The 24661-nt window shown below is 40.3% G+C and overlaps 1 protein-coding gene across 3 annotated transcripts in view; it reads right to left on the bottom strand.

Annotated features, from left to right (window-relative positions):
• NUP214 (nucleoporin 214) overlaps nucleotides 1-24661 on the bottom strand; it is a 102982-nt gene that overhangs the window by 44799 nt on the left and 33522 nt on the right. For all 3 annotated transcript variants that reach the window (XM_010341416.2, XM_010341417.2, XM_010341412.2), the window contains exons 19-24: nucleotides 22570-22752; nucleotides 21853-21938; nucleotides 21365-21448; nucleotides 12054-12317; nucleotides 10758-10919; nucleotides 7968-8064 (exon numbers count right to left, since the gene is read on the bottom strand). In XM_010341416.2, the coding sequence (XP_010339718.2) occupies nucleotides 7968-8064; nucleotides 10758-10919; nucleotides 12054-12317; nucleotides 21365-21448; nucleotides 21853-21938; nucleotides 22570-22752 (876 nt within the window). The remainder of the gene's footprint in view (nucleotides 1-7967; nucleotides 8065-10757; nucleotides 10920-12053; nucleotides 12318-21364; nucleotides 21449-21852; nucleotides 21939-22569; nucleotides 22753-24661) is intronic.

Consider the following 24661-nt stretch of genomic DNA (forward strand, 5'->3'; position numbering starts at 1 on the left):
TTAGTATGAGAGTCAAAGCAGTAGCCTTAAACTTACTTCCCTTCTCCAATCCTAAGAAAAAAATTAGTAACCATTCAAGAACTAGATCTTTTTGTTATCGAGAGTATAAGCCCTCCTGCTCCCTGGCCCTGCCTCTTATTATAGACCACATGGGGAATTCCTGATTCTCTTACCCAAGCCTGAAAGGATGATCAGCAGGCTCTGTGGGAAGCATCTAGTTCTCTGCCACCTATGCATCCAATTCCCTGCTACCGCAACAGTGTTACCCAAAGAAGAGATCTTAGCTTCTCAGAGCAGCTATCCCCAAGAGCCCAGGGCTCACTAGGTCTGCATCCAAGGGATTCAAATGTACCACTGTTCCACTCCCAACCTGCATCTTTGCTACAGCATGAAAAGTATACCCCTGTTCGCAGAAAGAGCACTCATCATCTTTTGTTAACTCTGAAGTAGGTGAATACTGTATGCAAGGAACTGTTATTTCAGTAACTAGCGTTCACATATGGGAAAAGTACCTGTTAGTGCAATCACACACAAAAGTTCTTTGTTCCTAGGGGCAATTTTTTCAACCAATTTATCTGTTGTCAGCCCAAAGCTACTCTGACTGGTAAATATAGCAATAGTAGTTGTAGAACCTGGTTATTTTTCAGAGTTCCCCTAGATTTAGAGAGGATTTGTATTTTCTATCAAAAAATTAACTTAGAAGATAAGAGATAGGCCCGTACCTCATGGAAGAAAATTATCAAACAACTTAACAAACCTTACAAGCACACTGAGATTCACTGCTGGAATAACACAGGAATCTTCCTAAACAAACCTTATTAGATTAAGAAAGAAGAAAAATTGAACTTCTGTTCAATGAAACAAACCCCATTTCATGCTTCTGCTGAAGTCGGAAGCAGCTATACATGTGCATCTCTCTGGAGAAACACATCCCTGTTCCCCTGAGGTAGCTTACCAAGCAGGCAATACAGGTACAGTGCTCCCCCCACACCTCTGCTGAATCTGTACCAGAGGAAAAGAAGGTGTGAGACTGCTGGGCCCTAAGCAATACCTGGGCGGACACAGCTGACTTGCTTAGAGAAAGGGTTTGAGCTCACAAGGATCACAAAGGAAAGGAAACCCTTTTATGCTTTCCCAAAGACAAACAGAAATCAGAAATAAAAATAAAAGCAGCAATTTAGCCAAATTTTAGAAAATTTTTTATAGCCAAAATTCAGTTGTGACATGATAGTAAATTATACATGAATAAAACTGAATGCAATTATTGTTCTATTTACCTGTGATAATGTTATGCATCTCCTGGGTACCCTAAATCCCTAAACACACAAAATTAGGACCACAGTACCTACAACCCAGGCCATGTGACACCCCTGCAGCGAAATGCTCTTCAGTGCAATCAGCCAATAAACGAACTAACAGATCAGATTCAAGAAATCTCTACCAAGACCTAAGACAGCAAACAGAAAGGAACAGTATACTCTCAAACAAATATGTTCAAAGGTTTGTGCATGATCATGAACCAAAACAACGGAAATCAATAGCTACAAATGTTCAAGATATAGAAAAGCCAAATTCGGAAGTACCCATATTTTAGATGACTTTATTCTACTTTTTAATAATATGGAGCTGAAAAATATCAGAAATTCATCTTGATATTCTTTGTTCTACACATGAAAAACAAAATCAAAGGACTGTAAAGAGAAAATGGTGTTTTAACAGAGCCCCAAAGAGACATCTCTTTACTGAATGAGTCTACAAATGACATGGACATTACTGGCAACACTAAGCTCCTGGTTCAGAAATGAGCAACAGAGGCACAGACCACTAAGAGTTTGGAAACTGGGGTTCTTGGGGAACATTAAAACACAGAAGAGTCATTTTTTTTTTTCTGGTTTTTTTTTTTTTTTTTGCCACACATTACCAGCACTACATGCCAAAGCAGGCAGACAAATGCACACATGTTCTATGGATGTGTACTCTACATACAATTACAAAATTGGGTTGTGGTAAAATGTCACCTAGGCCCTTTGCTGTTGGTCCCTTCAACTTTAATGAACTTTAACAAGGTAAATACTCATCCCATTGTTGTAAAAGGCCTCAACTTCTTGCTCTTTAACTTATTTCAGGATTTTAAAAAGCACAAAAAACAAGAGACCTGGTTATGTTTTATTTTGGTAAATCTTAATCACTCTCACATACATCTTTAACTTATCAAGAGTAACTGAAGAAACAAATCAACAGGGAAAAATAATCAAAATGATGGAATATACGGAAAACAAACACCCTATATTCAATTCTTGGGAGTGCTTGACGTCTGTTGATGGAAATATAACTGCCACCTATTTTCTCCATTGGTAAATTTAATGTCTTCAAGACACATTGTCCAAAATAGTATCCAAAAGTTTGCTAAAGCAAATTGTATTTCCTTCATGAATGTTTAGATGCTAAATAACTTAAATAATGTAAGTTGGAACTGCATTAGAGCTTTGAAAAAAGCCACATTAAATATGAAAAAAGAGGCCAGGCACAGTGGCTCACGCCTGTAACCCCGGCACTTTGGGAGGCTGGGGTAGGCAGATCACCTGAAGTCAGGAGTTTGAGACCAGCCTGGCCAACACGGCAAAACCCCATCTCTACTAATAATATAAAAGTAGCTGGGTGTGATAGCAGGCGCCTGTAATCCCTGCTACTTGGGAGGTTGAGGCAAGAAAATCACTTGAACTCAGGAGGCAGAGGTTGCAGTGAGCCAAGATAGCACCACTGCACTCCTCCTCTGGCGACAGAACAAGACTCTGTCTTAGGGAGGCTGGGGGAGGGTGGGAGGATGAAGATAGTCAACTGTTTATAACAATGTGTCATGAGGTTTACAGTACAAGTGGAAGTAAAATGTACAACAATAGCATAAAGGTGGTGAAGGGAGAAAACAGAATACTGTTGTCAGATTCTCACACTATTCTTTGGTAATATAATATCACTTGAAGACATTCTGTGATAAGTTGAAGACATATATTATAAACCTTAATGTAGGCACTTAAATAACACCAAGTTATAGCCAATAAGTCAACAAAAAAGATAGAATCATAAAGATATTCAATCTAAAAGGCAGAAAAACTGAATAAACAGATGGGATAAACAGAAACAAATAGCTATGTGATAGATTTAAACCCAAATATGTCAATAATTGCACTTAAGGTAAATTATCAAATCACTCCAATTAGAAGTCATAGATGGTCAAGATAAAAAAAAAAGCAAGCTAAGGCCCACTACATACTGTCAAAACCATGGTCTCCAACCTTTTTGGCACCAGGGACTGGTTTTGTGGAAGACAATTTTTTCCACAGATGGACAGCAGAGGAGGGATGGTGTTGGCACGAAACTGTTCCATCTTAGATCATGGGGCTATAATTTTATATTTTATTCAGTTGGATTATCATAAGAAACACGCAATCTAGATCTTTTGCATGTGCAATTCACAACAGGGTTCAAGCTCCTATGAGAATCCCGTGATCCTCTGATGTGACGGGGGTGGAGCTCAGGTGGTGATGCTCACTTGCCTGCCACTCACCTTCTACTGTGTGGCCTGGTTCCTGAGAGGCCACAGACACTTACTGGTCTGCAGCCCAGGGTTGGGGACCCCTAGTCAACAAGAAATCCATTTTTAATCCATTATTTTTAAAAAAGTGTTTTTTTGTGGTAAAATACACATAACAAAATTTGCCACCATAAAAGTAATGATTTTTAAGTGTACATGTAGTTCAGTAGTATTAAGCACATTTACATTGTTGTGCTACGAGAATTCCATTTTAAATAAAAAGACAAAATAATTTGAAAGAAAGGATGGAAAAGATACGCTGTGGTGCTGGGACAACCGGACATCCACATTAAAAACAATGAAGTTGGATCTCTACTTCACACCATTTACAAAAATTAACTCCAAATGGATCAGAGACCTGATATAAATAGGAGCTAAAACCACAAACTTTTCAAAGAAAACATAGGTGTAAATCTTTATGACCCTGGATTAGGCAATGGTTTCTTACATGTGACACCTAAAGCACAAGCAACAAGAGAAAAAAATAGATAAACAGGACTAGATGTTTACCTAATTTTAAAGAAGGGCAAAGGAACTAAATAGATATTTCTCTAAAGAAGATACAACTGTCCAATAAGCACAGAAAAAGATGCTCAACATCACTAGCTATTAGGGAAATGCAAATCAAAACCACCGTCAGTGTGGGATACCATTTTACACCGCTAGGATGGCTATGATCAGAAAGACAGTCAACAACGAGTGTTGGCGAGGATGTGGAGAAACTGAACCCCACACATTGCTGTTGGGAATGAAAAATGGTGCAGGACCTCTATAAACCAGTTTGAGCTATGTGATCCAGTGATTCTACTCCTACATACATACCCCAAAGAACTCAAATAGACACTGTCCACCAACATCTTCCCTGACCTCATCCCCCAGTGTTCTTCCTCCTGGCTCGCTCTTGAACTTGTAGACACGCTCCTGCTACAGACCCTGTGCCTGGAGCTTTCTTCCCTGAGATATTCATGAGACCTGTTGTCTGGCCTTCCTCTTCATTCAAAGGTCACCTTCCCAGGGCCACCCTATTTACAATTATAAAACCATGTTCAGACAATACTCCCTAATCCTTTCCCCTGCTTTAACTTTCTCCATCACACCATATCACCATCAGTATTTTACTTATTTATTTTGATTATTGTTTGTCTCTCCAAACAATCATCAGTCTGTTAGTTTTTTCAGTCTATTTTGTTAACAACAAAACAGGTAGTTTACCTCCAGCACCTAAGAACAGTATGTGGCACCCAGAAAATGCTCAGTAAGTATTTGTTGAAAGAACGAATAAATGAATAAATGCACACCAAAACTTCTCAAAGGAATGCTGTATCTGGTGCACTTTGGTACAACTAAACAAAATAAAAATCCCAGCTCTTCTAACCTCATTTGCCCCACTTTCTTCATTTTCCACTTCCTTCCTGCCAGGACTCTAGTCATTCCAGCCACCTTTCCACTGCTCCTCAAACATGTCCTGCCCCTTCCCAGGTTTTGGCTTTCACACTTCCTGCACTCCCTTTTCCAGAACACTCTTCTCACCACTCTGTGCCTAGCAACTTCTGGTCATCATATAAATTTCAGCTAGAAGACCTTTTCCTCATCAAACTCTTTCTCAACCTGACTTCATCAGACTGCCTTGTTTCGGCTTTTCTAGCACCCTGTACTCCTCCTTCATTGACCTTACTACATTACATCTAAGTAAGTGTTTGTGTAATTGGCAGTTTCCCAGCTGTCTTCTTGCTTGGTATATCTTATTCACTACCACATCTCTAGTACCCAGGGTAGCATCATGCTCACAGCAGATGCTGTGTAAGAATCTGCTGATCAAGCAATGGAGCACTGCAAAGGAGTTTGAATAGCTAGGGGTTGGCACCAGATAAACGCTGTTCCAATGAACTGAATGGATGAGACCAACGAATATAAAATACACCAATGGCAGAAATACGTAAACTCGCCCTATAATAAACTTTCTGTAAAATACCACTGAGAAAAAGCTAGCTGCAAAATTAAATACTTAAAATACACTTAGGAAACTACTGTTTAAAAGACTCTGAAGTTATTTTACAACGAGCATATTCTCTTAATCTTTCCTGGGGAACGATGACAGTAAATATCAATTTTCATTTTTCAATTTATGTTTGGAGTTTACCTTAAATAAATGATTATTGAAAAGCAATGCTTCTACGTTTCAGGCACCATGCTGGGCATACACATGAAACAATTATACCACAGTCCAAGTCTATGGAAAACAGAACATTTTAAAGTTTCTTCAAGATTTCTTAAGTCGTCTGAGATTTTTTCTTGTCAGAAAAAGCAAACTCATTATTACTCCTTGAACAAAGCGTTCATCAAAGATCAGCTCAGATGAACCATTTATGGAAATGAAGCTTGAGAAATGGAAAAGCAGAATCTCTAAAAGGTGCTTCTCATACATGGTTAGCATGCTAGCACCAACTGTATCTCAGAAATACCAGATAATACTTCCTGTACAATATGCTGAATTTTCCCCTTTTACGTAACATTCTGCCTTTCAGTGGCTTTTCCCTGCCTTCCCCACGTTGGGAATCTGGCTACAGTTCCTAAACGCTAATGCATCGTTCTTTCCCTTGAAAAGTTTGCAACAACCACAAATACCATCTTGGTCTAAACAGCATACCAAGGCTCTGAGGTCACTACAAAATAGTAATAGAGAAGGCTTGTTTTTTGGCTGTTAGTATGGCCCTGAGATAACTAAAAATTCCTCAAACAAGTAGTGCTGATAAACAGAACAACATGGAAAAAAAGAGGCCAGTGGACCAGTGAGGCAAGGCCAGTTGAGAGAGGGAAAACAGAGCCATGGCAGATCTGCTCTGTGGGACTGCAGAGGGTGGGCACCCTGGGGGAAACCACAGGGTCTGTGGCTGCCCTTCTTGCCACTAGGCTAATCATGGGTACTAGACACTAACTCCCTGAAATCTGATACTAGTCTTCAAGATCCCCATGTTCTAAGTGAGGAAATGTCCCTCAACTCTTCTCTATGCCACAGGGGATGGTGGCTGGTCTAAAGAGATCGTGATCACAAAATATGCAGGGCAAAGCAGGGCACAGGCATGTTCTGTGAACCTGCCCAGGGTAGTGGGAGGGAGTCAGCACCTTGAATTCTGAACACAGATGAGGACTAAAGACAAGTGAGCTAGGCACAGTGGTTCCTGCCTGTAAGCACAGCACTTTGCAAGGATGAAGCAAGAGGATTCCTTGAGCCCAGAAGTTTGAGACTGGTCTGGGGTGACATGGTAAGAACCCCATCTCTACAAAAAATAAAAAAAATTAGCTGGATGTAGTGGCATTGCCTGTAGTCCCAACAGCTACTTGGGAGGCTGATATGAGAGCACAGCTTGGGCCAAGAGGTTGAGGCTACAGTGAGCCATGATCATACTGCATTCCAGCCTGGGTGACAGAGTGAGATCCTGTCTCAAAAAACAACCAACCAACCAATGACCACCACCACCACCACCACCAACAACAACAACAACAAAAAGTGAGCTACACCAGCAATGACTTAGCCCTCAAACATGGCATGGCAGAGAAGCTAGAGTCTCCAAACAGAGCTGCTGTCTTTTAAAGGATTTTTTTTTTTTTTGAGATGGAGTCTTGCTCTGTCACCCAGGCTGGAGTGCAGTGGTGCAATCTCAGCTCACTGCAACCTCTGCCACCAGGGTTCAAGTGATTCTCCTGCCTCAGCCTCCTGAGTAGCTGGGACTACAGGTGCACACCACCACACTTGGCTAATTTTTGTATTATTAATAGAGATGGGGGTCTCACCATATTGGTCAGGCTGGTCTTGAACTCCTAACGTTGTGATCCACGCCCACCTCGGCTTTACAAAGTGGTGGGATTACAGGCATGAGCCACTGTACCCGGCCTTAAAAGACTTTTTTTTTTTAAATATAAAAGCAAAAGAAATGGGAAGAATAGAAATACCAGGAGAAGGGAAATGAGGGAGGAAAGTGTCACTCTTGAGATTACAGTTTCCAGAATCAAGTCTGCATCAGACCCAAAGCATCAACTCTGGAACCCCCAGGGCAATTAAAAAAAAAGAAAAAAGAAAAATCAAACTGCACACCTAATGCGTACCACACAGACTTACACACGGCAAACAAAAACTGAGCATACAGCATCAAGATAAACTTTAAAGGTTTGTGAGGCAACTGTCACTGGCCAGTTAAAAAGGACAATCTCCTGAAAACGAATCATGTAGGTAGGCTTAGCCGCCCATATGCCCTTATAACCTAAGGCGGGTCACAAAAACCAGACTGTGACAGTGGTGCTGCTACCCTCTGCAGGCAGTCCACTGCGATTACAGAAGTAGCTAGGGGCTGAAACACACTGGAAAGTCAGAACATACCCCATTGCTGCAGGAGTTGCAGGGTTATTCTTCAGTTCCTGCACATTTACCACTTGAGGGACATTCTTCAATGTTGATTCAGTTAAAGTGCTTACAGCTATTTAAACAGAGAAAAGAGAACACCATATTAATTCCAGTAAAGGATAAAAAGTTCTAATAATATATAAATGAAAAACCAAGACATGAGCCCAAGCAGATTAGTTTTATCATATGAAGGAAATCTACTCTAGGTAGTTCTGCAGGACTGTGTTCAAAGGAACATCTGGCCTATTCCATTAACACAGGTGACAGAATGAGGCTTCCTGAAACTTAATCAAATGTGATACAGTAGGGGAAAAGAATTCTCTGGCCAGCTTTTTTACACCAGAGCTGAGACACCTGCCACATTGTTGGCTTGATCTGGAAAAGGACAGCTACAGCTAGAGGATTAACAGCATCTGGACTCAGGATTTCTGCCACTCATTCACTCTGTCTCTCTTTAACACATGCTTATTTTGTGCCAGACTCTGTGTCAGGGGCTGAGAATACCAAAGGTATCTAGAGTTTCTTCTCTAAAGGAGCTCATGGCCTGGTGAGACAGACAGGCATAATCAATAAAATGTGGAAAATGGAGCTTGGACAAGAATGGTGGAAAAGGCAAAGAGGCATATATTTGACACCTACTTATCTATCATACCAGCTTTTACTTTGTGTCTTACAATTTTAAATTGTATTCCAAAAGACTTAATGACATTCTATAATTAGTGATTAAGGAAGCCTGAGCAAAGCCTGTGGATCACTTCTAACTGTATCACTGGCCAAGGTAAAAGCGGTATCATAAGCAGAAGGATAGAGCTGTGGTTAATTCTCTTTTATTCCCTCCTTTCAGGGAAGTGACCAGAAGATCTTGCCTATGACTGCACATCTTTCATCTTTCACATTCAAAGCTGCCTACACCTTGGAAATTTTTGCATCCAATATGATAATGCAGATCACACCACCTCCTGCTGAGAGTGGAACAATCCTAAATCCTGGCAGATTTTAAGTTTTTACAAATCATCAGCTCGATCAGCTTGATTTCAAGCCTATTCAGCACCGTGGCAAGATTCTGCTTGGTCTAAGTAATATTTAAAGAGAACATCAAATAATTCTATTTTTAGAAAGCTCAAAGGTAGCTTAAAAGTTATCTTGGTTTTGTTCTTCAATATATATTTTAGATGTCTTAATAAAGGTTTTAATATTTAAATTTGTCTTTAGAATCTTTTATCACTGTTTAATGTTAACTCTTTTTGCCTAAGTTTAACCATTATGTCTTATCTAGTCTTTTAAAAAGAACTCTAGATTGGAAACTGTTCTAAGCAGTGATAAATCTAAAAAATAATTCTACTCAGCTAAAACAAAAATATTTGGCTTATATCTGTTTCTTGATCCTGGCCCTACTGACATTTTGGGACTAGATAACCCTTTGCTGTAGGGGTATCCCATGCATTTTAAAGATTTTTTTGGAGCATTCTTGGCCTCTACCCAATAAATGCCAGCAACACTGCCAACTGTTTCAGAGGGAAGTGGGGGCAGCCTCTAGTTGAGAAACTTGTGGTTTTTATAAGCCTCTACTAGCTTATAAAACTTGTGATAACTGAAGTCCTCGAGACCAACTAGGCAGACTGTAAAATCCTAATATAGAAAGTTTGGGATGATGACAAACCACTGAGGAAAAGTTAAGTGCTAACTGGCTTATTAGAGCTTCCATCTGTAAAAGTTAAATTTTACAATGTTACAAAAAAGTTTTCATCAGGCCCAGTGGCTCACGCCTGTAATCCCAGCACTTTGGGAGGTAGAGGTGGGTGGATCACTTGAGCCCAGGAATTTGAGACCAGACTGGGCAACACGGAGAAATCCCATCTCTACAAAAAAATCTTTGAATATTTGCCTGGTGTGATGGTACATGCCCGTAGTCCTAGCTATCCAGGAGGCTGAGGTGGGAAGATCACCTGGGTCCAGGAGATCACAGAGGCTGCAGTGAGCCATGATCGCACCACTGCACTCCAGCCTAGGCAACAGAGTGAGACCCTGTCTCAAAAGAAAAAGAAAAGGCTTCATACAAAATATAGTTGAAGGAGAAGAAAAAAAGCTGTAGTGAAACAGCAGAGGGTTAGAGTTTGGGTTCTGCTACTCATTGGTGGGGTAACCTTCACCTCTCTGAACCTTAGGTTATCCAAACACAAAATGGTCATTCTTATTGTTTGTTCATGTTTGTTTTGTTTTGGAGATAAGGTCTCACTATGTTACCAAAGGTGGTCTCAAACTCCTGGCCTCAAGTGACCCTCCCACCTCAGCCTCCCAAGGTGCTGGGATTACAGACATGAGTCACCATGCCCAGCCTAAACAGCCATTCTAATACCTACCTCTCAGGGTAGTTGGAATCTGTACGATACTAAAAGATGATTCTAGTGTTATTAGATGATCTAATTTCAAAGGCTATAATTTTAGGGCTCTAAGCAGACATTATTCAAAAGTAGGATTAGCAACTGTGTTTTTAAAAAACAAAAAACAAACAAACAAAAAAAACAACTGATTTCCCACTTAACTAAATGTGGCAGTTCTAATCCCTCCCCTTAAAAACAAAGAATTTCAGGCCTATTCTCTGCCTTCTTAGAGCTCTCTCCACAAAGGGGAGAGGGTTGTCACATCAATCTCCTCTTCTGAAGGGCACCAAAGAGAGCCCACTGTTTCTTGCCACCTGCTGTCCTGGCCTGTGACTCAGACAGCTCATAATCAGCCTCTGTACAAGTATGGGGCTACAGCATTTACCTGGTGTCTGATTGGCCATCTGTCGTCTGAGTGCTGCTGCGGCAGCTGCCTGGGGAGCGGAGATGGAGTGGGAAGGACTGGGTGCACCATGTTTCACAGTTTTCGTGGCAAGCATTGTGCTATCAGCCCCTTGAGGAATAATTTTGCTAGTAGATGTAGCCACTAAAAGGAAAAGAAAATTAAGTGTGAGTGGGTGAGAGAACAGGAACATACAAAAGGTTAAATTGATAAAATTCTCTATGTTCGACTACAGGGAAAATGCTAAAATTAGCATTAACACAGAAAAGTACCAGTAAACTAACAGGCTGCATCTGTATCTTTCGGTTGCTGCACGCAACTTGCCTACCCACCTCTACTAAGATACTTTACATGGTCATTTCCTGATACTAATTGAGATGTAACTTTTATACTAACATAGACCAAGTCCCTGATCCCCTCTCACAAATTCTCTTCATTCTAGTACCTAACACTGGTATTTTTCTCTGCTAGAAGTCACTTGGATGCAAAGCCCTGACACTGCACTGAAAGTGTGGGAGCACAACAGTGGTCAGCACAGTGAGCCAATACTGACCATGAGCACCGGAGCCAGGGAGTTCTGAGGCAGATAATGCCACAAGTCAGGCTGAAATGAGCCAGGATTTGAAAGACACAAGAGTGAATGTTGCTTTATAACTGAAGCATAACAGCCCCCTCCTTTTACTTCTGAAAAAGACCTGTTTTAAAAAACGAGCTGGCTCAGCAGAAAAGCTGTTACAGTGCATAATGTTGGAGGGCATCTACTTCCTTATAATTGGCCTAGCTACTGTTTTCAAGGGGAATACAAATCTTTTTAATTAGTCTTCTAATTTCTAGAATACTAGCAGAAGTGGGCTGAGCGGCTGGGTGTGGTGGCTCATGCCTGTAATCCTAGCATTTTGGGAGGCCGAGCCAGGTGGATCACCTGAGGTCAAGAGTTCGAGACCAGCCTGGCCAACATGGTGAAACCCTGTATCCACTAAAAATACAAAAACTAGCCAGATGTGGTGGCACATGCCTGTAATCTCAGCTACTTGGGAGGGTGAGGAAGGAGAACTGCTTGAACCAAGGTGGCGAAGGTTGCAGTGAGCTGACATGGCACCACTACACTCCAGCCTGGGTGACAGAGAGAGACTTCATCTCAAAGAAAAAATAAAGAAGAAGTAGTGGGCTGGAGCCAATCATCATATTGGTGTGATAATATAAAACCCAGTTACAATTCCTTCATTAGTTAGAAACATCATAGGGAAAAAACAGTTTCCTTTCCCACTGTTTACTTACTTGAAGTTCCCATCACACCAGGTGAAGAACCATGAACCAGGTGAGATTTACCAAAAGGTGCTGCCTGGGGCAAGAGACTGGGCTGGATGGAAGGAGTGCGAACCACAGGGGCGTGCCGAGGGGCCTGGACCACTGCCTCCTCTTCTTTACAGGATGTCCGCGCATCTTCACTCTCCAGAGACTGGGAGACAGATGATGTTGAGCTGTCTTCATCCAAGTCTTCATAATATCTCTGAGACAGAAAGGCTGATCGAGACAGGCTGGCTACAAAAGCCCCAAACAAAACACAATTTAGACAACTCAAAGCAAGCCCAAAAGCTACGCAATTTTCACTGCTGATTAAAAAAAAAAACTCAACTTATAAAATGATTTAATTATTACTTATTTTAAGTGGGAGCAGGTATTGTCAAATGTGAACAAAAATGGTTTTGGGTCTTTGCTGAAATGAGGATTTGAAAAACTGAGCTGTATGAAAGAGAACATCCTGGGACTGTTAAAGAATGTGAAAAAGTATGAGACAAAATTAATGCTGGTGTCAAAGTAGAAGACCTGGAGCCCTCCCCAGCAGAATAATAATATACCAGAAAAGTAACAGGCAAGTTTCCATGGTGGGGTGAACAATCACATCATTACCATCACCATCCAATGATAAGCTTCTAAGAACAGGTCCAACATAACAGGAAAAAGAATGTCCTCAGTCCTAAGTGTCTCAAACATTTCCAGATAAATCTAATGATTCTTCTGAATCAGACAATTAGGTTTAAAGAAATTACAAGAGATTGGGTGCAGTGGCTCACGCCTATAATCCCAGCTCTCTGGCAGACTGAGGCGGGAGGACTGCTTGAAGCCAGGAGTTCAAGACCAGCTTAGGCAACATAATGAAATCCTGTCTCTACAAAAAAAATAGGGCAACAGGGTGAAACCCTGTCCCCCACCCAAAAAAAAGGGAGGCTGAAGAGGGCAGATCATGAGGTCAGGCGTTCAAGACCGCCTGGCCAATATGGTGAAACCCTTTCTCTACTAAAAAATACAAAAATTAGCTGGGTGTGGTGGCATGTGCCTATAGTCTCAGCTAGTCTGGAGGCTGAGGCAGGAGAATCGCTTGAACCCAGGAGGCGGAGATTTCAGTGAGCTGAGATCACACCACTGTAGTCCAGCTTGGGCGACAGAGACAAAAAAAAAAAAAAAAAAAAAAAAAAAAAAAAAAAAAATCCAACCGAAAGAGAAAACAGAATTCAGTAAGGCCTTATGTCATGTTTCTTTCTATCATAAATTTCAGAATGCAAGTGAATACTTCTTATATATTGGGAAAAACAAAAACCAAAGATCCTAGTCCTTTTTCTTCCCTCCCCCAAGTTATTTAAAATGGCTTTGCAAATATTTATTGACTTTTGTGTCCTATGTGCACACGGCTCTGCAAGATTTTACTGTCACAATGTAAGTATAACATAAACAAATGCCACTGGAAACCAATGCTATTTGCTATGGCTGTCCTATCCAATTTGGTAGCCACTAGCCATGTGGCTAAATTTAAAGCAATTAAAAGCAAATTAATGAAAAATCAATTCCTCAATTGCACTAGCCATATTTTATGTACTCTACAGCCACATATGGCTAGTGGCTACCCTGCTGGACAGCAAAGATTAAGAACATTTCCATCATCACAGAAAATTTTCCTGTGAGATAATAACTAGGTACTATTTTAAGCCACCAAGTTTGTGATAATTTGTTACGGCATCCGTAGGAAACGAATACAAACCCATGTTCTCTTGGGGCCAAACTGCTCTCCATAATTTCTCTAAAATCCTACTGTAGTTCCTGACAGTAACAACAAAAGATGACTCAAATAATCACATCACCTTTAAGAACTAGATAGAAAGAGACACTGGAATAACTATGTAATCTCCAAGGTCCCATATAACATGGGGATTCTCTTAGCTCCTTCCTTAACCAACCTTTCTGATGCAATTCACTTGCCTTCGGTGGAGGCAGCTCCATGAATTGAAAGATGCAATGGCCATGCTCACTCACAGAAGCTTGCAGCATGGACTGCTCACTAAGCCAACGGTGCTGCCTCCACCAATAATGGGTGCTGCGCTCTGCTGTGATCAAGGATGTGGTTAACTGCCTGGTATTAGAAAGAGGGTCCCACTGAAATTTAAAGAATCTTATTTTCTTTACACTCTACTCTAGTTCAGATTAGGAAAGGTAGACACCCACATGACTGAGGGCAGGGAAACAAAAGGATAGAAGTCATATGATCATCTCAGTAGATGCCTCAAACCTCACATTTTAGGATGAACTGCAGAAAGTTTTCCTTTTGAAATTAAGGATAGACGCATGACACTTTCATGCTGCACTGGAGGTTCTTGCCAGTGAAGTCAGGTTAAAAAACAATAATAATAACAAAAGGAATGGAAAGGCAGACACATCACCATTAGTATGCATGAAGGATATCATTGTTTCCATAGCTACAAGGCCAAGAAACAGCTAGAGATGAGTTAAAATAAATGAATTCTGCCAGGTTGCTGGCTGTAAGTAAATATACGTAAATCAACTGCATTTCTCTATACTACATCCAACATAAAACACAAAATTTAAGGGAAAAAAGTCTACCATCATAAAAGCATCAAAAATGCTAAATTTTTAGCAATAACTCTAACAAAAGATGCATGTCTCACATGCATAAAACACTAAGAGAAATTAAAGAACACCCAAATATACAAATATGTACCCAGGTCGGGAACTGAGAGTTCACTACTGCACAAATGTCAGTTCTTAAGTTGATCTAGAGACTCAATACAATTCCAATCAAAATCTCAACTTTCCTTTGAAGGCTGAGGAAGACAAAATCCGCCCCTGTCTCTCTTTTTTTGAGACACAGTTTTTGCTCTTGTTGCCTAAGCTGGAGTGCAATGGCGCGATCTCGGCTCACTGCAACCTCCGCCTCCGGGATTCAAGCAATTCTCCTGCCTCCCTCCTCTTTTTTTTATTGTGGCAAAATACATATAACAAAATGTACCCTCTTAATCATTTTTAAGTGTACAGTTCCATGGTATAAATACATTCATAATGTTGTATAACGGTGACTACCATCTATCTTCAAAATGTTTTCATCTGAAGCTTCGTCCCCTTAAAACACTAGCTCCCCATTCTCCCTCCTCCAGCTTCTGGCAGCTACCATTCTAGTTCTGTCTCTATGGTTTTGACTACTGTAGGTACAGGGAGGTGGAATTTAACAAGACAATTTATATGTTAATATGAAAATGTAAAACACCAAGAAAGCCAAAACATTCCGGAGCAGGGGTCAGAAGACTACAACCATAGGTCAGCTGTCTCTTTTTAGAAATACAAAGTTTTGCTGAAATACAGGCATGCCGCTTTCATCACATGGTCTGTGGCTGCTCTCCCATTACAACAGCAGAATTAGGTAGGTGCAATGAAAACCACAGTGCCTGTAAGCCTCAACTATTCTCTAGCTGGCCCTTACAGAAAAATCTGCCAACCCCTATTTTGGATTATAGAACTTTCTGCAATGATGAAATGTTCTTTATACGTGTTTCCCATTACAGTAGCCACTATTCACATGTGCCTCCTGAGCACCTGAAATGTGGCTACTGGGACTGTAAAACTAAACTTTAAATTTTATTTATTTTTCTTTTTAAAATGTATGTATTTATTTGAGACAGTGTCTAACTACTCCTTGCCCAGGCTGGTCTTGGAACTCCTAGGCTCAAGTGATCCTCCTGCCTCAGCCTCCTCAGGCAGCTGGGATTATAGGCATGCACCACCTTGCCTTGCAATTTTATTTAATTTAAATGTAAAGCAGAGTACTATATTGGACAGAACACCTCTGGAATCTAGCAAGAGAACAGTACTGAGACTAGCATGAATTAAGACAGTGTGGCAGCAGTGCTTTCTAATCATTGCATGAGACCAACAAACATACATGTATATGCATAAATGATTTATAATAGAAGTGACCCTGCTAAGCAGGGAGGAGAGTCTTTTCAATAAACAGTGTTAGGACAAGCAGATATCCAAATGCAAAAAATGACATGAGCCATACCTTTTATCACACACAAAAATCAATTCTTGATAGCATAAAATATGGTTTATCTATACAGAGGAATAATACTGTTCAGCAATAAAAAGGAATGAACTACTGATACATGGTATACATCATGAGTGAACAACAAAAACATGCTAAGTGAAAGAACCCACACCTAAACATTATCAGACTCCATAATATATGCAATTTCTTTTTTTTTCCTTCTTTTTGTGTCTTCAGAAAACATGCAATTTCTTTAAAAAGACAGATCCACAGAGAAAGAAAGCAGATCAGTGATTGCTTGGGTGGAACAAAAATTGACTGCAAACAAGCATGGGGAAACTTTTTAAGTGATGGAAATGTTCTAAGACTGGAATGCGGTTATGGTTATACAATTCTGTAAATTTAGTAAAAATCATCCAGCTGTACACTTGTAACAGGTGAGTTTTATATGTAAATTATACCTTGGTAAAGTTGTTTTTTTAAAAAAATCAATTCCAGGTAGATAGTTGATTCGATTGTGAAAAGAAAACATTCATGTTTCTGGAAGATAGTAAAGGTACATATCTACTTTCATTACCTGGAGATAGAGGATTTCTTAAACACAACACATAGAGTACTAACTATAAAAGAAAAGGCTGATAAATCTCACTATTTTGCAATTAAGAACTTCTGCTCACTGGGCTGGGCACAGTTGCTCACACCTGTAATCCCAGCACTTTGGGAAGCTGAGGCAGGAAGATAGCATAAGGCTATCTTCAAGGTTAGCCTGAAAAATATAGTGAGACTACGTCTCTACAAAAAATAAAAAAATTAGCTGGGCATGGTGGCCTGTGCCTATAGTCCCAGCTACTCAGGAAGCTGAGGCAGGAAGATCGTTTCAGGCAGTGAGGTTGGGGTTGCAGTGAGCTACGATTGCACCACCGCACTCCAGCCTGGGCAACACAGCAAGACTCTGTTTCTAAAAACAAAAACAAAAGCAAAAACAAAAAAGAACTTCTGTTCACCAAGACATAATTAAGAGGGCAAAAAGGCAAAATGACTATCTACAACTCACATAATCAACAAAGGCTGGTCTCCAGAATTTATAAAAACATTTACAAATCAATAAGACAGATTATTCAATAATAAATGAATAAGCAAAAGATTTAATCCAGGCCGGGCGCGGTGGCTCAAGCCTGTAATCCCAGCACTTTGGGAGGCCGAGGCGGGCAGATCACGAGGTCAAGAGATCGAGACCATCCTGGTCAACATGGTGAAACCCCGTCTCTACTAAAAATACAAAACATTAGCTGGGCATGGTGGCGCGTGCCTGTAATCCCAGCTACTCAGGAGGCTGAGGCGGGAGAATTGCCTGAACCCAGGAGGCGGAGGTTGCAGTGAGCCGAGATCGCGCCATTGCACTCCAGCCTGGGTAACAAGAGCGACACTCCGTCTCAAAAAAAATAAAAATTAAAAAAAAAAAAAGATTTAATCCAGTACTCCACAAAAGAAGATATCCAAATAGTTAAAACATTTTACAAAAGAGTCCTACCAGAATAATTAAAAGAAAAAAGACTGACAGTATCAACCTTGGCAAAGATGTGGAACCATAACACTCATATACTGATGATAAAGTACAACGAGTTAGTAAAACTGCTTGGCGGAATCTATGAAAGGTGAGCATATGGACAGACTATAAGACAACAATGCCACTCCTAGCTATGCAACCAAATGGAAGCGTCTACACATGCTCTGAGAGACATGTACAGGAATATTCAGAACAACCTTTTCTGGAATAGGTATAAACTGAAAGGAGCACATGTTCAACAGGAGAACAAACAAGTGCAGCATATTCATACAATGGAATACTACATAGCAACTAAAATAACAGCTAGAGGCAACAACATGGATGCATCTTACAAGCCTGATGTGGAACAAGAGAAGCCCACTCAGAGAATAAGTGGATGGATTTATGCAGTAGGCAAAGACCAAAACACAGGCAAAACCAAAGTACAGTGTTTTGGATGGTATGCTTACATAGTAAAGCCCTGAAGGAAAGCAAAGAAAAGAAGACTAAAGAGAATGACAACTTATGCAATGCAGAATCCTGGAGTGGATCTTAGATCCAATCAATCTGTAGGGGTAAGTGGGACAGCTGGCAAAATCTAAGTATTAAATGTCTATGAGATCACTGTATATGTTAAATTTCCTAAACCTGTGAACTGTATGTAAAAGAACACCTTTGTTCTTGGAGAACACATGCTGAAATATTTAGCAGAAAGGGGCATTGTCTTCAACTTATTCTCAGATAGTTCAGCAACAATTGTGGCAAACATTAGTAAACATATGGGTGAGGGTTAACTGGGTGCCTACTGCACTCTTGCAATTGGAAGTTTCAGTTTTTTCAAAATAATAAATTAAAAATAACAAAAAATGTCAAATTGGAAAAAAAAGGGCAAAGGCAAAACTCTCACATAAGCCCATATAATGGTGCCTTAGGGGAGGAAGGAAAACTGGAGTATGAAGAGGGATTCTAAAAAACATCAATATTGGGCCGGGTACGGTGGCTCACGCCTGTAATCCCAGCACTTTGGGAGGCCGAGGCAGGTGGATCACGAGGTCAAGAGATCGAGACCATCCTGGTCAACATGGTGAAACCCCATCTCTACTAAAAATACAAAAAATTAGCTGGGCATGGTGTGTGCCTGTAATCCCAGCTACTCAGGAGGCTGAGGCAGGAGAATTGCCTGAATCCAGGAGGCGGAGGTTGCGGTGAGCCGAGATTGTGCCATTGCACTCTAGCCTGTCTCAAAAAAAAATAAAGTAAATAAAATAAAAATGTCAATATTCTGTTTCGTGACCTGGGTAAGGTTACAGGGATAGATATTTTTGTTTTGTGCACTTTATGTGTGTTGCATTTCACAATTTTAAAAATTAAAAGTGTTTCCATGCTGAGTTATTCTTCCCAGCATGCACACTAACATTAAATGAGTATTATGTGCAGTTATCTGCCTCATGTCTGAATTCCTCCTCTTAAATGAAAGCTTATCATGTGCAGAGGCCATGTTTCTCTTAACACTGCCTGGAACAAACTAGGCAATCAAATTTGTTAAATGAATGAATAAATAAATTACATAAATCTCACTTCTAAGGACTCTATCTATATATTCTGATGTGGGTTAAAGATTTGTGAACAAGGATGTTCTGAGTAAAATTCTGGCAACAAGATTAGCAACAGGCATTATGGCCTTCTAATACAAGGAAATATTGTGTTGTCATTATAAGGCACGTGTTCAAAGAATATTTAAACACAGAAGGCAGAGGAAAAGCTTATAATTTTAACCTTAAAATTTTTTTCCAATTTTTAAAATTTGGTAAAATACAACATAAAATTTACCACCTTAAGTGTTTTGAAGTGTATATGCTTCATTGGTATTAGGTATATTCACACTGTGCAACATCACCACCATCCACCTCCAGAACTATTTTCAATGTGCAAAACAGAAACGCTATACCCATTAAACAACAACTCTCCATGATCCCCACCTCAGTCCCTCAGGCAACCCCTATTCTCCTTTCCATCTCTATAAATTAGATGTCTCTAGATACTTCATAGAAGTGGAATCATGTAGTATTTGTCTATTTGTGGTTTATTTCAGTTAGCACAATGTCCTCAAGTTTCACTTAAATTGTAACATGTGTTAAAAATTCCTTTTTTCAAACTGAATAATAATTCCGTTGTACAGACAGACATTTTGTTTATCCATTCATTCATCAACACACTTACATTGCTTCTGCCTCTTGGCTATTATCAATAATGCTGTCATAAGCATTATTGTGTGTGTCTTTGAAGTGTCTTTACAAGTGTCTCTTACAAGTGTCTCTTTGAAACCTTGTTTTCAATTATTTGGGGTATATACCTAGAAGTAAAATTGCTGGATCATATTGTAATTACATTTTTAATTTTTTTAGGGACCACCAAACTGTTTTCTACAGCGGCTTTACCATTTCACATTCCCACCAACAGTGCACAAAGGTTCCAATTTTTCCATATCTTCACCAGCACTTATTTTCTGTGTTTTTTTTTTTTAATAGTAAGGGCTCATCAATTTTAAATTAGAAAAAAAAATCAAGACACAAAACTAAATGTTATCATCTCAATTTCATTTTTAAATAAATCAGATTTACATATGCAAAGAAAAAAGTCTGGAACTAAACCAAAATAACTAAAGGAGGCCGTATCTGGGTTGAGAGAGAGAGAGAGTAATTTTTTATTTTTCTTTTTAGAAATTCTGTTGCTTAGGCTGGAGTACAGTGGCATGGCCATAGCTCACTGCAGCCTTGAACTCCTGGGCTCAAGCAATCCCCTTGCCTCAGTCTCCCAAAGAGCTAAGATTAAAGGTGTGTGCTACCATGCGCAGCTAATACTTATTATTCTCTTTCCTACTTTTCCATATTTTTCCTAATTATCTACCAAAAGAAGGTATATTTAGGTAAGAAAATTTTATTTAAAAATTCACTTGTCTGTGACTATTATTTATCTAATTTAGCGCTATGTTATTACAGAAAAATAAATCAGTAAGATTATGTTTCTTTTAGTTATTCTGATTATCAAAAGCATTTGTTATTGGTACTAAAAAGTTTTAACTGAAAACAGAATCTCAAAGAAAAATTTGGATATGGGCAGTAAAACAAGGCAGTTATGCCTAAAGCTGTTTGTAAAAATTTTTTTTTTAATTGAAGTTATTCTTTAGATAATGGGGAAAAAAATTATTTCACCAGTTATATGGCTTCTTTTCAGCAAGTGTTTTTAACCAACATTGCTTAATCATATTTTCTTCTTTTTTTCATAAAAGAAGCCTTTTTTGGCAAGGCACAATGGCTCACACCTGTAATCCCAGCACTCTGGGAGGCTGAGGCAAGAAGATAACTTGAACCCAGGTGTTTTAGAACAGCCTGGGCAACATAGGGAGACTCAGTCTTTTATCTTTTTCTATCTGTTATTTACTTGTTTTTAAAAAAGCCTTTTTCCCAAATGCAAACTTACTCTAAACCCAACACAAATCATAAAAGTAAACCTTCTCTGGCTAAAGCAGAGGCTAGGATCCAGCTCAACCTATCTCAAACCCTTGTGAATCAGTGTCATGTAACCTGAGGACTGCAGAAAACTGTAAAAACCAAAATGACTACCTTGCTGCTCTATCACATATTAAAAACCAACACACACACACACTGCACCCTATCACTATGTACAGGCCCAGTTACCAGTTCTCTTTACCTGGAGCAGTGGATCTCACTGGTGGGGTCTTCCTCTTGGCCAAGAAGTTTCTCAGTTGTGCCTGTTTCATGGGGGACAGTTTAGCTGCAAGAAATCCATAAACCCATAAATGCTTAAGATACAGTGTTTTTTTTTTTGAGACAGAGTTTCACTCTTGTTACCCAGGCTGGAGTGCAATGGCGCGATGTCGGCTCACCGCAACCTCCGCCTCCTGGATTCAGGCAATTCTCCTGCCTCAGCCTCCTGAGTAGCTGGGATTACAGGCACGCGCCACCACGCCCAGCTAATTTTTTGTATTTTTAGTAGAGACGGGGTTTCACCTTGTTGACCAAGATGGTCTCGATCTCTTGACCGTGTGATCCACTCGCCTCGGCCTCCCAAAGTGCTGGGATTACAGGCTTGAGCCACCGCGCCCGGCCCCAGTTTTTAAGATATCAGTAGCTGGAAGGCAACAAAGGGAGCTAGAAGACTGGGAAGGATGCAATTACCTGGTACTTTGGGCATGGATTTGGCATGAGATTCTATGGTGGTTTTCAACAAAGCATTGCGCAGGCTTTCAAGGTCACTGTCAAAACTGAAACAGGACAGTGTTACATACAGACCAACTAGAAGCTAAAATATCTGAAGCTGTCGGGGGTACACTATTCTCCTAAATATAAATGCAAGACATGAACATATCCCCAATATTCACCAACACAACATGATGGTGCCGCAATAGAAAGAGTAATTAAAATCTACGCATTTGGCCTATAAACACAAAACCATTTTGGTAAACTCAAGGCAGACTGCCAATCTGCCAGGGTCTGAAAGTTCCCACATTCAAACAGAATGGCAAATCTTCGTTTTAGAGGCAAGTCAGACAACTTAATCCTATCAGTTGATTTTTAATCAAACCATGACACTATTACTATGGTATATCACTTGCTATGATATATTCAGCACCCATTTCATCAGTGTAATACTTTACAGACTTAATTTAACTCTCCAACAATCCCATGAAGCAGGTATTGTCATTCCAATTTTTTAGGCTAGGAAACAAAGGATCAGAGAGGGTGAGACCCTGACCAGGATCACAAGGTGAGAGACAGCAGAGTCACTTGCAAACCTACATCTGAATGACTCTAAGACTACTCCACATTACTCCCCTAAATATCTGTTCATGCATTCATTCACCCACATTTATTGAGTATAAGTGCTCTTCACACCTGTGAATGCTGCTCTGGGAAGGCACAGCCGAGGGCAGGCTCCATGGGGAAGTCTGGTTGTAAAGGCGGAGCTGCTGAAGACTGTTCACCAGGTGATTCAGTCTCTTCCTCTGTTGATTGATGATTTCCCGGTTGTTGGCTAGGGTGTTAAACAGTGTCTCTCGCTCTGGCACAAGTAGGTGCCTGTTGACAACCATGGAAAAGAATTAAACATGAATGTTCAAGTAAAGGAATCTCCCACCAAAAAACAAACAAACAAAAGACTATAATGGTAACAGTGAAAACGACAAAATGGAGAGCCAAGAGTAGACAAGAACCATCAATAAATTACTAGAAAATAAAAAAGAGATGAAAGCCTAATGAAGATAAAAAGGTATGTGGAGAAAACAGCTGGAAACAGGCAGGCCAGGCCTATAGCAAAGGACAGCATAAATTAGGTGAAATCTGAGAGAGACTCTAGGAAGAAAAGGGCAGGAACGAGGTGCAAATCAGCAACAGGAGAAAAGCCAGTCAGCTTTCTACTTAGAATTTGTCTGTTTTTCTGAATGTCAATTAAATTCAATTAAAAAAAAAACAACAACAACAGGTTCACTGAAAGTCTACAGGAGTTAGTTAAGTCTTCAGACTATTGTCAACAAACAGTGAGACAGCACTGATTTAGTATCAGGTAGGTAACCTGCCCCAAAGAACTAAAACAGGACAGGAACAGGGGCTGCCTCTGTGAAATGGGTCTGACTGTAGGGGGGGACAGGTCTATTTGCTTCCGCTTTTCACTAGAAATAAAGTTGCTCTGAAATTTTCTTCTACTACATTAATTTGCAGAGGGAATAGGAAAAACTACACCAATAAAAACAAAAGGAATAATCCCACACCAGTTACAAACCAAATTTGCTTTGCTATGGTATGTCAATACAGTGATGTGCCACATAACAACATTTTGGTCAATGATGGACTATATATACAACAACGATCCCATAAGATTACAGTAGAGGCCGGGCGTGGTGGCTCAAGCCTGTAATCCCAGCACTTTGGGAGGCTGAGGCGGGTGGATCACGAGGTCGAGAGATCGAGACCATCCTGGTCAACATAGTGAAACCCTGTCTCTACTAAAAATACAAAAAATTAGCTGGGCATGGTGGCGCGTGCCTGTAATCCCAGCTACTTAGGAGGCTGAGGCAGGAGAATTGCCTGAGCCCAGGAGGCGGAGGTTGCGGTGAGCCGAGATTGCGCCATTGTACTCCAGCCTGGGTAACAAGAGCGAAACTCCGTCTCAAAAAAAAAAAAAAAAAAAAAAAAAGATTACAGTAGAGCTGAATTCCTATTGCCTAGTAATCTGTGCTACAATTGTCTGTAGTATTCAGTATAAATCCATGCTATTCAGCAGGGGTGTCTAATCTTGTGGCTTCCCTGGGCCACACTGGAAGAATGGTCTTGGGCTATATAAAATCTACTAATGCTGATGATGAGCTTAAAAAAATTGCAAAAAATCTAATGTTTTAAGAAAGTTTACAAATTTGCGTTGCGCTGCATTCAAAGCTGTACTGGGCCATATGCGGCCTGTGGGCTGTGGGTCGGACAAGCTTGCTGTACAGGACTGTAGCCTAGGAGCAACAGGCTATACACCATATAGCTTAGGTGTAATAGGCTATGCCATCTAGGTTTGCGTAAGTACATTCTACGATGTTCATACAGTGACAAAATCACCTAACAATGAACTTCTCAGAACACACCTTAAGCAACAAGTGACTCTATGTATTCTGCCTCTTCACATAAATCATGGAATGAAAAATGCTTGCTAAAGAGAAACCTCTGGATTTATTTCATCTTTTCCCACTATCTCTTTGAGATCGGGGCTGACTGAGTGACTGCCTCTGGTAACAAGGTAGTTCAACATACAATTTTTAAAAGGCATTTCAGGCCAGGTGCAGTGGCTCATGCCTGTAATTCCAGCACTTTGGGAGGCTGAGGCAGGTAGATCATGAGGTCAGGAGTTCGAGACCAGCCTGACCAACATGGTGAAACCCCGTCTCTACTAAAAATACAAAAACTAGCTGGGCATAGTGGTATGCGCCTGTAATCCTGGCTACTCAGG

The sequence above is a fragment of the Saimiri boliviensis genome, chromosome 2 (genome assembly GCF_048565385.1).
Source record: "Saimiri boliviensis isolate mSaiBol1 chromosome 2, mSaiBol1.pri, whole genome shotgun sequence".
In the NCBI taxonomy this organism is placed as follows: Eukaryota; Metazoa; Chordata; class Mammalia; order Primates; family Cebidae; genus Saimiri; species Saimiri boliviensis.